Genomic DNA, 15,631 nt, shown 5'->3' on the forward strand with positions numbered 1-15,631 from the left:
TCACCCAGGCGCACATACACACCCCGGCACACACACCTACACTGCCACACACGCACACACACCAGCACACACACATCCACCCCGGCACACACACACACACACACACTCACCCTACGCTGCAAGAATAGACAACATAAAAACATGAAAGGGCCAGGCTCTAGCTCAACTAGAGGAGCCCTGAGTTTGACCTCCAGCACTACGTAAACTGGGCACGGTGGACACAGGCACTGTGATCCCCGACTCGGGGGGTGCAGGTGGGAGAATAAGAGCCTGGGAGATGGCTCAATGGGTAAAGCATTTGCCACACAAGCATGAGGAACTGAGTTCAAATCCCCAGACCCCATGTAAAGTCAGATGCAGTGGTCCATGTCTGTTATCCCAGCATTCCTAGGGAGAGATGGGAGGCAAAGACTAGAGACTCCCAGAAGCTAAAGGGCAGCTAGCCTGTGCATTCGGCTGTGGAAAACCAAGGACTACATCTCAGACAAGGTGCAAGGCGAAGGCAATGCCCAGGCCTCACTGGTGGCTCACACCATCCCTAACTCCAGTCACAGGTGGCTCAGTGCCCTCTTCCGCCCTCCACAGGCACACAGTGGATATACACACAGGCAGGCAAAGCACTCATACACAAATACACACAAAATAAACACATAGATCTTAAACAACAGGATTGGGAAGAGGGCTCAGCAGGGAAGGGGCTTGCCACCAAGCCTGACGGCCTGACACTGATCCTTAGGACCCATGTGGTGGCAGAAGAGAACCAAGTCCCACAAGCCTCCTCTGATCGCCTCATGTACTCCATGGTACATGCACAGTAAATAAATAAACACAAAATACACGAATAAAGCAACTTTGAAACCTCATTTTCCTTATCTTTTTTGACTTTTCATATAGATTTTGGTTGTTGAGACGAAGTCTCAGTCTGCAGCCCACGGCAGCCTTGAACTGTCCACCCTCATGCTTTGGCCTCCAGAACTAGAATTACAGGCATGCTATCATACCTGGCTTTAAAATCTACTTTGCGAGGTGAGAAACTGACTCTCCCAAGCTGAGAACCTACGGGAACACTCTGCCTTGGGAGGAGAACAAAAGGACAATGACATGTGGCAAGATTTCCAGGGGCTGCTAAGAGCCTTCTAGGGCCAGCAAGATGGTACGATGGGCAGGGCATTTGCTGCTGAGCCTGATGACCTCAGCTTGACCCCAGAACCCACAAGGTGGGAGGAGGAGAGAAGTACTCTTCTAGCTGTCCTCTGACCTCCACAAGGACACCACAGTACACACCTACACACGTGTACATATAAACACCAGAAGAATTTTGTTTTGGTTTTCAAGATAGGGTTTCTCTGTGTATCCCTGGCTGTCCTGGAATTCACTCTGTAGACCAGGCTGGCCTCAAACTCACTGAGATCCACCTGCCTCTGCCTCCCAAGTGCTGGGATTAAAGGTGTGCGCCACCACTGCCTGGCGAAAATAAATTTAAAAAGAAAAAAAAAGGTTTTTTCCCCGTAGTGGCTTATTTCTCTGACAGCTCTGTCTCCAGCTCAGAAGGATACACTAAAAGGGTTGCATTACTACATGCAAATCCCTTTTCACTTAAAAGGGGAATACGAGAAATATGATTGGGCTCCTGAAGCCCATGGCTCCTCCTAGGCCTGAGCAGGAGGAAACTGGCACCCCTGGGCCCTGACCTGTGTCCCCTGAGGAAATGAAGACATCCAGGACCGACACCACCCACCAAGACTGAGCCTAGGGTCTTAAGGAATGATTCTAGCCCTCCTACTTCAGGGAGCATGGCTGTAAGGAGGGAAAGCACTAGCCCAAGACCCCACAGAGAAGAGCGCTGAACCGTGACAACTGTGATGACATCAGGACTCCCCTACCACACACCTACCTTTCTTCACTGAAGGGACCTTGCGGGCCATGAGGATGGGCAGGGGTACTGTACCCAGCTGCTCACCTCCCAGCTCAGGGCCCACCTGCTTCTTCTTCCGCCGGCGCCTCTTCAGCTGGTGGGCAGCCAGGGCCAAGGCCACAGTCCCAAGGGCTGTGGCAAAAAGAACCTTCCTCAGGCCTGGTGTCAACCGCAGCTGGGAGAATGCAGACTGGAGGAAAGAGACAGTGGCCTGGTTATGTCACTGAGGCGTGGGCACAGTGTTCCTCTGCCGATCACAAGACTGACAAGGGACACTAAAAAGTAAATCAGGCCAGTTTTTCTCAAATGTGAACCAGAAATATAAAGACAGCATAGTACATTGCTGAGGAGATGAATCTAGGACCTGGGCCCCGGTGTGCCCTGCACACTGCTGGTCACAATTCCGTGCCTGCAGGGGCACAGCACCAGGCACTGCACCAGGACCTGACCTGTGCCATCTGTCAGTCTCTGCCACCTTCCAAATGACCAACACACAACTCAAACCCAGACCTGACAGCTCCATTTCAGACCTGACATCTGGAGCTAATGACACACTATTCCAGACCACTCCACTCACATAGGCTCATCGTGGCCACTCTCTGCTGCTGGCCCAGGTGGAAATCTGTCCCACAAAACAAAGTTTTAGGGGGCGTCAAGGAATTTAGTCAGCATGCCCATAGACAAACTGAAGTCAAGAGGTTACCTAGCCTTAGGGTGAAGGCTGAGCTGAAGGCCCTGACTTTGTTCTTTTAAACATTTATTTATTATGTATACAATGCTCTGTCTGTGTGTATGCCTATATGCTAGAAGAGGGCGCCAGATCTCATTATAGATGGCTGTGAGCCACCATGTGGTTGCTGGGAAATGAACTCAGGTCCTCTGGAAGAACAGCCAGTGCTCTTAACTTCTGAGCCATCTCTCCAGCACCAGGGACTCTCCATCCTAACTGTGGAGGGAACCACTACTGGGCAGGGCAAGGTCCCCTGTGGAAAGTGGAGAAAGGGGGCTAAGCACTGGTAAGCTTGCACCTGTCAGCCTGTTTACTTCCTGCTTCTGCTGCCAAGCCTCCCACACAATGGACTATAGCCCACTGGAACTGTGAGCCCAGATGCTCTCTTCCTCCGCTAAGGTATTTCATCACAACAATGAGAAATTAACTAAAGACACACAGTATAGCCATGATACGGATTCAGCTCTCCCAGGTGCTGAGGACCCCTGGGTAGGACCACACTCATCTTACCTGACCAAATGTCGTGTACAGGAACACGGGTATCTCAGCCACAGTCATGGCTAGAGCCTGGATCATGGACATACCCTCAGTCCGACGGAACGCCATGGCAGACCAAGCACCCGAGTCGGGAACTCTTGGAGTAAGAGCTTCCAAGGTCTTCAACTGGTCTCTGGCCGGGTCCTGGGCACCACCCACATGCCAGCAGGACAGAGGCACACATAACAGAAGGTCCTTCCACAGAGCTGAGGGACAGACGACCGGATGAGACACAGGAAGGGGCAAACAGGGCTGGGGTTGAGTGGTGGAGGCTCCCTCCCCATGTTCAATACCCAATCCTGCCAAAAAGCTTCAGGTCAGTGAGATAGCCAAGCAGCTTAAAGAACTTGCTGAGCCAGCCTGACCACCGAATTCTCCAGAATGTTCTCCAGGTCCAATGTGCTACTAGCTTGACAAAAATCTAAAGTTACTGGGGTGCCGGCTTCTGAGCATATCTATGAGGGATTAACTATGCTAATTAAGGTGAAAGACCCATCCACAGCGTGGCACCACTCTCTGGGCTAGAGCCATGGACTGTGTTCTTTGCTCTCTGCCTCTTAACTGCGTATGTAATGCAAGCAGGTGTCATGAGATTCTGTCACTGTGACTTCCTCCCAGTGATGGACTGTCCCTGGAATAAGCCAAACAAACCCCTTCTGCCCGAGTTGCTTCTGCTAAGGTATTTTATGTGAGCAACAGAAATGAGCCTGGACACGAAGGAGAGACCTGACCCCGTAGCTGCTCTCCGACTTCCACATGTGCCTCCGGCAGGTGCTCAACACTCAAATACACAATTTATTTTGTTTATGTGTGTGTAGATGCCATATGGGTTCAGATGCTTGCAGGTCAGAAGATGGCACCGGATACCTGGAGCTGGAATTATAGGCAGTTGTGAACCACCTGATAAGTGCTGAGAAGTGAACTCAGGTCTTCTGGAAAAGAAGCAAGCATGCTTAACCACTGAGCCATCTTTCCAGCCCCAATAAAAAATGTTTTAAACTGGGCATGGTGATCCATGCCTTTAATCCCAGCACTTTGGAGGCAGAGGTAGGAGGATCTTTGTGAGTTTGAGGCCAGCCTTGGTCTACAAAGCAAGTTCCAGGACAGTCAGGGCTACATAGAGTAACCCTGTCTCAAAAAACAAAAATAAAAACCCAACAAAAAAGCCTAGGGTTTAGAGGGTTGGCTCAGCAGTTGAAAGCATTGGGTATTCTTCCAGAAAGTTCATGTTCAATTGATTCCCAGCACCCACATAGTGACTCACAACTGTCTCTAACTCCAGCTCAAGGGGATCTGATGGCCTCTTCTGCCCTCTGAAGGTACCAGGTACATGTATGGTGCACACACATACACATGCATGCACAAAACACCCCACACACATACACATTTAATTTCTTTTTTAAAAAAGGTATACACATGAGCAAAAATAAAGAGATGTAAACAAGTGTGTTCTCTGGCGGACAATGAAGGCTGATGAGAAGCCAAGAACAATGGCACTAGGTTTCGATCCTAATACATGAACTGACTTTGTGGGAGCCTAGCCTGTTTGAATGCTCACCCTCCTGGACCTGGATAGAAGTGGGAGGACCTTGGACTTCCCGCAGGGCAGGGAATCTGGACTGCTCTTCATTCTCGAGAGGGAGGGGGAATGGAGTGAGGGGGAGAGGGGGAGGGGAGTGGGGAGAGGGGGCAATGTGTGGGAGGGGGAGGGAAATGGGGAGGAGGCGGAAATTTTTTTTTCAACAACTAAAAACAAAAAAAAAAACAAAAAAAAAACAAGCGTGTGGGTTGGGCACCTCACTACAGGCTTCTGATCCCAGCTGCTCAGGACGCTGAGGCAGGAGGATCAAAGTTCCAAGAATGACTGGGCAATTTAGGCCAACCCTGCCTCACTTTTTTTTAAAGCACTTGTCTAGCATGTAGCAGTTGGGGTGGGGGTGCTGTCTTCATTGAGTGGGATGAACACCAAGGGTGCATCTAGAATCCCAGGCCCCACGCTGCCCCTGCAGGCAGGCAACAACCATATACAGACACCTACCTGCCTGGGAGCAGAAGGCAGCGTGTGTGGCATGCTGGTTGCAGAAAGAACCCAGAGACTGGGAGATAAATAGGTCACCCTCTAACTTCGGGCCTTCTGCACTTTCTCAGCCTTTTTAAACACACAGGCCATTTTCTAAATAAAGTTCTTTCCGGCTCCCGGCTGAGAAGCATGGCGTTCTTTTCACAAAGCTAGGAATGCTTCACTTCCTGTGGCCTAAAGGTCTGTGCTGATCTGGAGGTCGCGATGGGTTTTTGTTTGTTTTTATTCATATTTATTTTTGAAACAGTCTCAAACTGCAGCACAGCCTGGCCTTGAATTCAAGATACTTCTCTCCCTTTGGTCTCACGAGTTCTGAGTTTACTGTCAAGAGCCAACTATACAGGCAGATGTTTCTCCCTGCCTCTCCCACCTTCTGAGGAAGAAACTGAGTCTCCAGAGCCTAAGCCAGGAGTCCAAAGCGGAGAGAGGGTACTTCAAGGTCTAGATACCGCTAAACACAAAAGGGGCAGGCGGTACAGCCCCGGCAGCGCCAGAGGGCGAAGACAGCCTCCTCTGGGTCCCCAAAACCCACCTCAGGGACTCCCCACCATCTTACCCCGAGGCCAGATCAGTGGTTTGATCACATATAACGGAGGCCCCAAGACCCTACAGGGGGCGCCCACTGCTACGGTCAAGTTCAAGGATGACTCCTGGGTTCTCCAGAGGAAGGAATGAACAGGCTAGGGCAGACCCTGTCTTCCTGGGATGGTGGCCAGCACAAGAGATGAACAAGGAACAGCTTATCCTTGGTGAGTGGGGAAGGCACACAGCCCGATCAGGCTGGCCCTGAGGCTGAGGGGTGGAGTGGAGCAGAGGGCGGGCAAGAGTGAGTGTGGCTGAAGAAATTACCCCATGTCAAGGGCAGATGTGCTGCCTGGAGGCTGTGAGGTGAACTACAACCTTCACAGATCCTCCTCCAAACTCCAGCCTGGCTTGGCCTTGGGTGGGAGTCAAGGGCATCTGATGAAGGGAGATATTCTTGCCTGTGCTTTTCAACAGGCCAGTTCGCTGTGACAACTCCGAGCAAGAGCGTGCAGTTGCTCTCAGGACCCTCGAGGTAGCCACAGTTTACCACAAAGATACACAAAGGGAGGCTTTGAGAGATGAGGCCCCAAGGCTGTAGGTGAGCATCCTAGTTCCTGTCTGTAGCTTGCCCACTCCAAACCTGAAGGGCTTCAGGGCCTTGAACTTCTGAGAAGGCCACTGGAATTTGAGGAAAGCCTGTGCTAGGGCTGAGGCGGGTAGAGGTGGGGAGAGAGGCCTGTCAGGCTTGCAGGAAAGTCCAGTTAGTGTTGGCTGTGCCCATCAAGAGAAAGGTCACTTCACAGAAAAGAAGGGTCCAAGCTCAACACCACCGTATCCTTCTAATGCCAGCCGCCTCGTCTGCTCCTCCACCATGGCACACTAGACCTGATATCCCGGGTTTCCATCCCAGGCCCTTATCTCTTGGGCAAGACACCCCTACTAATGACTCTGGCCTGAGCATTCTCTCTCGCTCCACCTTGACCCAGCTATGGTCCCAGACCAGACGGTCCTAAGCCACCCTCTGCCTCATATCCTGTTTTTTCCATCCCGGGACATCTCTGTGGGATCTCTGTGGAGACTAGGCATCCCCAGAGTAGACATCGGCAATATCCCCAGCTTCAGCATCTGCTCCTTGCGGAGCCAGAGCAGGGACCTTTCTCTCTGGCCTCGACCTCCCTAGAACATCCTTGAGGTTCTGCCTACAGCCGGCACACCTGCTCCTTTCAGGCCGGCAAGTACCCACGGCGTTCCAGGACAGGAGTCCCCTCTCTGACCCAGCTCCCTTCTCGTTCCACCCCCAGAGCCAGGCATCCTCTCGCGCCTGGTCCAGGGGGCCCACTCATCCCACCCTGGACACTTCAGAGGACAAGCTGGGCCGCGGACCCCTGCGTGAGCTGGGCTCCATGCTCTACAAGCCTCACTCCTGAACCCTGCTGCGCTGCTCGCCCGCGCAGTGGCCGCCACTCACCCAGGATCCCATCGCTGCGGAAGGGCAGCGTCTCCTTTCCCGGCGGCAACACAACCAAACCAGGCCCTGTCAGGGAGCGGGGGTGTGGCCTCAATGCAGCCCGACACTGCTAGGACCAACGAACGTCTCCAGATCTCTCGGCGCCGCCGTGGCCTTTGGCCAATGGGGCGGGCTACGTGCCCACGTCGACCCCGCCTCCCCCCGCTTTCTACCACGCCCCCTAAGTGTGGTTGCGGTGTGGAATGGCCTGTTCTCTCTTCCGATTGGCTACCAGGATTAGAGGGCCGCAGGAAAATGGGGCGGAGCTACTCAGAAGGGGGTGGGAGCTAGTGGCTGCTTGGGGGCTGTCTGGAAGACTGCTGGTGTAGCCTTCGCGCCCAGCGACTAGTCCCTTCTGCAGTTGAGAGCGAGTTTTGAAATGCCAGCGTTTCAGGCTTTCCTGACATTCCTCTTCATCCCTTGCCAGTCTCTGCCCTGTTCTGTACACTGCATTCCTAGCGTCGTTGTCTCTGGAATGGTCTCTGTTTACCAAACTCTCCGGAAAGGGTTTCTAAAGGATCCGTGCTTTGGAGACTGACAGATAACGCTCTCCCCTACTTTTTTTTTTTTTTTCTAGTTTTGTTTTTCAAGATAAGGTTTCTGTGTATAACCCTGGCTGACCAGGAACTCACTCTGTAGACCAGACTGGCCTCAAAAACTCAAGAGATCTGACTGCTTCTGCCCCCTACGTCAAGGGTGTGTGCCATTGCCAACAGCCCCTATTTATTTGCTTTAAGATCATGGTCTCATACAGTTCAGGCTGGCCTTGAATTAATTTTGTAGCTGAGGACACCCTTGAATCTCCTGATCCTCCTGCCTATGTCTCCCAAGTAAGTACTAGGGTTGTTGGGTCCAGGATCACGCAGTGATGGGGGACAGACCACCAAAGTCTATTAAACCAGAAGCAAAATTTATTCCAGAAAAAGCGAAAAAAAAAAAAAAAGATCACCATGGGACGCACAAAGCTTATCAGCTAGAGCTGTGGCCACAGCCAGAGATCGGGCTTCTGTAGCTGTGGCAATGGGGGCTGGTTTGGGCCTCTTCTTCTATTAAAATCAAGCACTGTAGCTGTGGCAATGGGGGCTGGTTTGGGCCTCTTCTTCTATTAAAATCAAGCACTGGGTGTTGGTCAAAGAGTGTTTACAACCTTGAGGTCAGACTCAAGGTCACATTACATTTTAAGTTTTACAGCTTTTGGTTATAGGAAGTTAGGATGCTAACTCAGGATGTTTGTAAAAGTCTGTGGCCGACATAGCCGCTTTTCACTGTCCCTGGAAGAATGCAAGACAGAGTAGAGTCACATAGGGGGACAATTAAAAATTAAGGGAATACAAGCAGAGGGTCCCATAGAGGCAATAGTTAGGAGCTAACCTTTGTCTGCAGGACCTGCCTAGCTGGGAAGATGGAAGGCAGGAAACAATTATTAAAAGTTCCCTGGGCTGCAGAGATGGCTCAGAGGTTAAGAACACTAGCTGTTCTTCCAGAGGTCCTGAGTTCAATTCCAGCAACCACATGGCACCTCCCAGGTACCGATAATGAGATCTGGTGCCCTCTTCTGGCATACAGGCATACAAGCAGGCAGAACACTGTATACATAATAAATAAATCTTTAAAAAAAAAATAGTTTCCTGTACAGAGTGGCTGCCAGGATGTCTGCTCTTAAGGCAGAAAGTGTTTGTTAAAGTTAACAGTAGCTGCCAGGTTTATTTTTTTTTCTCCCAAAATGTGTTTGTGCTTACTACTTTGTATTTCTATATTCCTGGGCTGGGCCTTTTGTAAATGCTGTTAAGATAGAAAGGGATCCTGGCATTTGGGAGCCAAGGAATACTAAGTGTTACAGCTCGGGTGGAAGAGAATTCTAACAGTCAGGGGCCAGGGAATACTGTTACATCTCATCTCTGGTGGAAGAGTATTCCGGCAGTCGGGGGCCAGGGAACATCACAGGTTACATTAAGCTTAGTTTACAGCCCTGCTCTAGGAAAAGGTTTCCTCAATGTAACAGCTCTGCCCCAGCAGGAGAGAACCTCCCCAGCAAAATTGTTACAGTTTGGTTCCGGTGCCCTGGCTTGTAATCAACTCTACTCGGCTAGGGGAAGGTTTTCCAATTGAAAGTGTTACAGATCTCTTCCACTCTAGCTAAGAGTTATTACTTCTTTCCTCAGCTTCATTCCAGCAAAAGAAGGTCTCACCCAAACCTCATTCAAGAGATTTATTGGGAGGGAAGAGTCCAGGAGAGTGGCTGCCTCTGCCCTCTCCCAGGACAGAAAAGGGGCAGCAGCAGCAAACTAAACAGGTGCAGGGCTTATATAGGACTTCTTAGGGGTGGAGTTTTTCCAGGAAGATTTTCAGGGTGAAAACTGGTCAGCTTTCAGTCCCTTGAGCTCAGATTGGCTAGATCTCTGCTCAGGGATTGGTTTGTTTCCCTACTTAGGAATTGGCTCGTGTTCTGTTTAGTTAATATCAGGGGCAGATTTGGCTCTGGTTCAGGGCCAAATTGTGTTTATGTCACTGGCCTAAAGTTTTTTGGCTCTAGTTTTAGGGCCAGGGCATATTTCTTTCACTGGCTCTTATTTTAGGACAAAGTGTGTTTCTTTGGTTCTTGTTTCAGGGCTAAAGCATTTGTTTCACTGGCTTGGGTCTCAGAGGATGTGTTTCTTTCACTGGCTCTGATTTCAGAGCCAGGGTGGGTTTCTTTGGCTGGTCCTTTACCCTACACCCTGTATTTCTATATTCTATTCGTGGACTCTTCAGGGTTACAGGTGTATGAAACTAAACAGTTTTATAGGTGCTAGGAATGGAACCCTGAGCTTCGTGAGTGGAAGGGAAGCACTCTACCAAATTGAGCTATAGTCTAGGACCTTGTTTTATTTTTGTTTTTGTTTTGAGACAGTTTTGTGTAGACCAGTCTACCTCTGTGTAGCCAGCAATGATCTTGAATTTTTTTGTTTTTGAGACAGGCTTCTTTGTGTATGTAGCCTGGCTATCCTTGAACTTGCTCTGTAGATCAGGCTAGCCTTGAATTCACAGAGTTCTGCGTGCCCCTGCCTCCCAAGTGCTGGAATTAAAGGCGTGTTCTACCACAGCCCTGCTTGACCTTGAATTCTCGATCCTCCTGCCACCAATCTTCCAAAGTGCCGGATTACGAGTAAGTGAATCCTAGCCCAGCTACATCCAAGTTCTCTGTAGTAAATGTTTATTGTTTTAATATCAAGAAGGAAACGACTGAGTGTAAAAGGTGCAGGTAGTACCTGCATAGGCCAGAAGAGGTGGTCCCCATCCTCCCGATTCCCCTATCCACTGGAACTGGAGTTACTGCTGTTTGTGAGGCATTATGTAGGCGCTGGGGATAGAACTCAGCTCTCTGCAAGAGTAATATACTGGGCTTAACAGCTGAGCCGTCTCTCCAGCCTCCAGTTACTGAATGAAAGAATGAATATGTAATTGTAAATTACAGGGCTGGATTCTGTCTAATGATCACTGTTGCCAGCTACAGATAGATAGATACTGGTAAGTGAATAATCAAGGTGAACAAGTTTTTATGCAAGACAGTGCACACAGACACCTGTGGCCTGTGGGTTACAGCTGTGTGTGGACAGCAGGTGCCACATATGGAGCAAGTTACTGCACTGCCAGTCTCCCAGAGTGTTTTCTAGACGCCACGTGCCTGGGCCCACCTGCTTTTAGAACAACGCCCAGATGCCTGAATCAATACCTAGGTGATTCAGGTTCACCCCTGCACAGACAGATGGATAAAGCCAGAAGGTACCAGCTGAGGAACAGTTCTGGGTGAGAGATCAGCTTTGCTGGATTTGATGCACACACCTTTAATCCCAGCACTGGGAAGTCAGAGGCAGGAGAATCTCTGTGAATTCAAGTCTTACTTGGTCTACATAGCTAGTTCCAGGGCAGTTAGAGATACATAATAAGACCCTCCAAAAATAAGAAAAAAGAAAAGAAGGAAGGACAGAAGGAGGGGTTGGAGGATGGCTCAGTAGCAAAAAGCACTTGGCACTTTTTCAAACATCGTGGATAGGTTTGGTTTCCAGCTCCTTCATCGCTCAGCTCACAATGATCTGGACTCCAGCCCCAGAGAATCAGACACCCAATCTGGCCACCTCAGGCATTGCACACATGATACACAGACATATATGCAGGCAAAACACCTATAAACATAAAAGAATAATAAAAACTAGTAAAAATTAACCCTTTTTATAAAGACGAAGCTTTGAATTAGGAACAAGAACAACTAGAAACGGATACCAAGCCCCGTTTCCCAAGCCACAGGTCTCACCGAACTAGAGACAGAGTTCAAATACAGAGAAAGAGTGATGAAATAGAAGCAGCAGTGGAAGAAGGGGATGTGGGAACCAACAGGGACAACGGCTGGCTATCGGTCAATAGGGGTCTATGGCAAGGTGGCACGGTGACAACAACCAATCAACAAGGTGTTGATGGCACTGCCACCATCCTGCAACTTTGCATATTTTAATCAGACTTTGCATATTTTAAAGACCCCACCTCTTGCCAGGCCTCTGTGAATTCGAGGCCAGCCTGGTCTACAGAGTGATAGCCAGGACTACACAGGGGAATCCCTGTCTCAAAAAAACAAAAGTAAATAAATAGATCAGTCCCCTAAAGAGGTGGATCCGGACTGTTCTCACTGTAGGCGGAAACTCGGCGATGAGGGAGGCGGTGACAAATGAGGCCAATTTCATCATCCCACTGAGTAAACATCCATCCTCCCTTCCGTCCCTCTGTGCTCACAGCACACACCGTCTGCAGCTGGGAGTGGCAACCCTGAGAGCCACAGCCATCTCCCACTGTAGAGTAAACCGGAGACGAGCCTGGGCTGCACGAGATCTTGAATAAAAAAAACAAACAAAAACAAATAAATAAAAGCAAAACATAAACCAATCAAAACAACAACAACAACAAAAACCCAGACAGGAGGAGTGTCTCAGCGGGTGAGAGCAGCCGCTGCTCTTCCATAGGACCAGGGTTTGGTTCTCAGCTTCCATATGAGCCTGCCCAACTGCCTCTCATTCCAGCTTCAGGAGATCTGACACCCTCTTTTGGTCTCCATGGGTGCTCATACACATGTGACATATGTTCCCACGTATACAACAACAACAATCTTAGAAGGAGAGTGGGACAGGAGAGATGGCTCAGCAGTTAAGAGCCCTGGCTGCTCTTCAGAGGTCCTGACTTCCCAGGACCTCTCATCTCCAGCACCCACTTGGTGGCTCTCCAGGGATCCATCACCTTCTGGCCTCTCTGGGCGCTGCACACAGGGTACATAGCCACATGCAGACAAAATAACCACACACATAAATTGTTTAAATTAACAAACAAAATAACCAGAGCCTGAGAGGTAGCTCAGCAGGTGGTGGAGCTTGCCAGAGTGTGGCCTGAAGATCAATGAACCTTTGTAAAAGTTGTTATCTGACCTCCACATATGTGCTACAGCTTTCTTGTGTCCCTCTATCACACACACAATACACAAAATTTCAAAGCAAAAAAACAGGGAAAATGACTCCATGGGTAAAGAACTTACCACATAGCCTTGAGAACCCAGGTAAAGGAAGCCACTTCAAATCCAGAATCGCAGTTCCTGGGCTCCTATGGCTAGTGAGAAACGAGGCAGAGAACAGAGAATCCTTGGCATGCTGTGGGCCAGACCAACGCCTGAGGCTATCCTCTGCTGTATGTACATGTCTCATGTGTAAATGTACACACAGACACTGATACAAACATACAACCACACACAAAGGAAAAAATTAAACAGGAAACAAAAGCAAATTGGGCAGAAGTGGTGGTGCATGCCTTTAATCAGTGATCTTTGTTGTTGTTTTGTTTTTCCAGGCAGGTTTTCTCCGTGTAGCCCTGGATGTCCTGGAACTCGCTCTGTAGACCAGGCTGGCCTTGAACTCACCGAGATCTGCCTGGCTCTGCCTCCTGAGGGCTGTGCCACCACTGCCATGCAGGCAGGTGGATCTTTGTTAGATTCTGTAAGCCGGAGGCAGCCTGATGTACATAAGAAGTTGTAGGTCGGGTCTGGAGAGATGGCTCAGTGGTGAAGAGCATTGCCTGCTCTTCCAAAGATCCTGAGTTCAATTCCCAGCAGCCACATGATGGCTCACAACCATCTGTAGTGAGGTCCAGTGCCCACTTCTGGCCTTCAGGCATACCCACAAACAAAAAAAACATTGTATACATAATAAATTAATTAATTAATTAATTAATTTTAAAAAAAAGAAGTTTTAGGCCGGTCGGGGCCTAGAGGGACCCTGTTTCAAACAAATAAATCTCCAGAATTTCAAAAACAAAATTTGCACCAAGTATTAGCAATGGTGAGCTTCTGCTTTAGTAAAATTAGTCCATTAGAGAGAGCAGGAGACAGCAGCGCTACCAGCAAAGCCCCGCCCCTGGCCCCGCCCTGATCTGCCCGGCCCCGCCCCGCGCTCGACTGGCCTCCTTCCGCGCGCGCGCAGAGGGCGGGCGCTGGCAGCAGGTGGGCGGGGTGCGAGCAGGGTGCGCCAGGCGGGGCAGGGGGCTGCCGGCTGCGCTGGGGCCGGCGCGGCGGCCCTGCGTACGGGCGCGCCATGGACTTCAACATGAAGAAGCTGGCGTCGGACGCGGGCATCTTCTTCACCCGGGCGGTACAGGTGAGGCCTGGCGCGATGCTGCTCGCAGGTCCCGGATGTCCGAGCACCCTGCAGCAGGATCTCCTTCCCTGCTGCTGCGGCGGTGCGTGCTGGGGACAGCTCGGGCCCCTGATCCCCTGTCCCCGAGCTGCCCAGGGGAGCTCCTAGCGGGGTCAGCTGCAGCTCCCTGATGGCCCGGGGTTGGGGCCTGGGCTGCTGGGCGCCCAGCAGTGCCGGTTTACACTGACAGGTTTGCCCACTGCGCTGCTCCTGCACAGCTCGGGAGATGAATGACCACTGGGTGGTTCCTACTTCCCTGTCCTAGCCTGGCTGGGAGGTCCTGGGCTACACAAAAATGTCCCAATCCCTTCTGCGGACCTCAGTCTCCATACCCGTACAATGGACAGCTTGGTGCTACTCAGTCCCTTTGACACGCTTGGATAATCAGGCCGGAAGCCAGGAGTAATTTCCTTTCTGTTCTGCAGGAGGCCAGTTTCCTTTTGCTTCCCAGGCCTAAAGGATGGAGAAGGCTAGGATCTGGCTGGGTGCCCTCTTTGGGTTCTGTTCAGGCCGGTAATGCTGATATTGGAACAAGTCCAAAACATATGGGATTAGAAATGAGAAACTTAGGCGAATTGATGTCACAGCGAAGGGCTAGAGTCAGATGTGGATGTAAATCCTTCTCTTGTGACCTTGGGAGCGGGGACTTCACCTCACTGGGCCTCTGTTTCTCAGTCTGAGAAATGGGATGGCTGTAACTGCAGTTGCCACGGTTAAACTGCACCTGTGGAGCTTCCGACCTTGCACGATCACCTCAGCCTTACCGTGCCTTTCTGTAAAGCAGGTGTAAGGCTCGTGTTGGAGGCCCTGTCTGCTTCAAGGGTGGCTGTGGGTATCTGGGACTCCTGTGCCCCAGGGTTGGTGCATCTCTGTACACCAGGAACAGGTTCTATTTGCTGCCCTTGTGGTACTTGTTGACTCTTCTGGGTACAGCACCTCCTCCCCCCTCAGGGGCCCATGTGGCCATGTTTACTAGAAAGCGCTGGGTTCCCATGAGACTTAGTGTCCCAGTGAGGATTGCCATTCTGGTTCCCGTTTCCAAGCTTGGTGGGCAACCCCAGCACCGGAAAGGATGCTAGACCCTCAGAACCCCAGCCTCTGCAGGAGGGGTAAAAGCCTGTCCCAGCGTTGGCATGGCAACCACACTATCTCACACATCTGGAAAGAACCTGATCTGCTGGGTCCTGCCACCTGACCTGGCCAGGCCCACAGAAAGGGCTGGGGGTAGTGGTGGCTTGGGCTTCCTGGCCTCACTGATGGGGGCAGGTCCACAGGGTCACTCACTCACTCTTGGGCTGGAGCCAGTGCCCAGGCCCAGGCTGGGGTGGAGGAGGGAGCTGAGCGTGTTATAAATAGAGGCTTTCTGAGCTCCACACACCCACCCTCCTGCTGATGCCGGCTTGCTGGGAACTGCCTTGGACTGGTTCAGGCGTGATCCCCTTCCCCTCCGCTGGAAAGGGACTAGGTAGCAGAGGAGGAAGGCGCCTGCAGTGTGACCTAAAGAGACAGAGAGACGTTTGCCTTGGGAGTCGTCAGGAAAGACGGAGCTATTCTTTTTTTTTTTTTTTTTTTTTTTTGGTTTTTCGAGACAGGGTTTCTCTGTGGTTTTGGAGCCTGTCCTGGAACTAGCTCT

At 50.8% G+C, this 15,631-nt stretch overlaps 2 protein-coding genes across 8 annotated transcripts in view; one reads left to right on the top strand and one right to left on the bottom strand.

The window, feature by feature from the left end:
• Miga2 (mitoguardin 2) overlaps positions 1–7,350 on the bottom strand; it is a 29,934-nt gene extending 22,584 nt beyond the window's left edge. The window contains exons 1-3 of the mRNA XM_005346131.2: positions 7,256–7,350; positions 3,156–3,388; positions 1,895–2,105 (exon numbers count right to left, since the gene is read on the bottom strand). Coding sequence (XP_005346188.1) covers positions 1,895–2,105; positions 3,156–3,251 — 307 coding nt within the window. The 5' untranslated portion in view covers positions 3,252–3,388; positions 7,256–7,350. The remainder of the gene's footprint in view (positions 1–1,894; positions 2,106–3,155; positions 3,389–7,255) is intronic.
• Positions 7,351–13,790: 6,440 nt separating this feature from the next.
• The window catches only part of Sh3glb2 (SH3 domain containing GRB2 like, endophilin B2), a 16,636-nt gene continuing 14,795 nt past the window's right edge, over positions 13,791–15,631 (top strand). For all 7 annotated transcript variants that reach the window (XM_005346132.3, XM_005346134.2, XM_013346026.2 and 4 more), the window contains exon 1: positions 13,791–13,959. In XM_005346132.3, coding sequence (XP_005346189.1) covers positions 13,897–13,959 — 63 coding nt within the window. In that variant the 5' untranslated portion in view covers positions 13,791–13,896. The remainder of the gene's footprint in view (positions 13,960–15,631) is intronic.

This window comes from Microtus ochrogaster, chromosome 4 (genome assembly GCF_000317375.1).
Source record: "Microtus ochrogaster isolate Prairie Vole_2 chromosome 4, MicOch1.0, whole genome shotgun sequence".
Taxonomy (NCBI): domain Eukaryota; kingdom Metazoa; phylum Chordata; class Mammalia; order Rodentia; family Cricetidae; genus Microtus; species Microtus ochrogaster.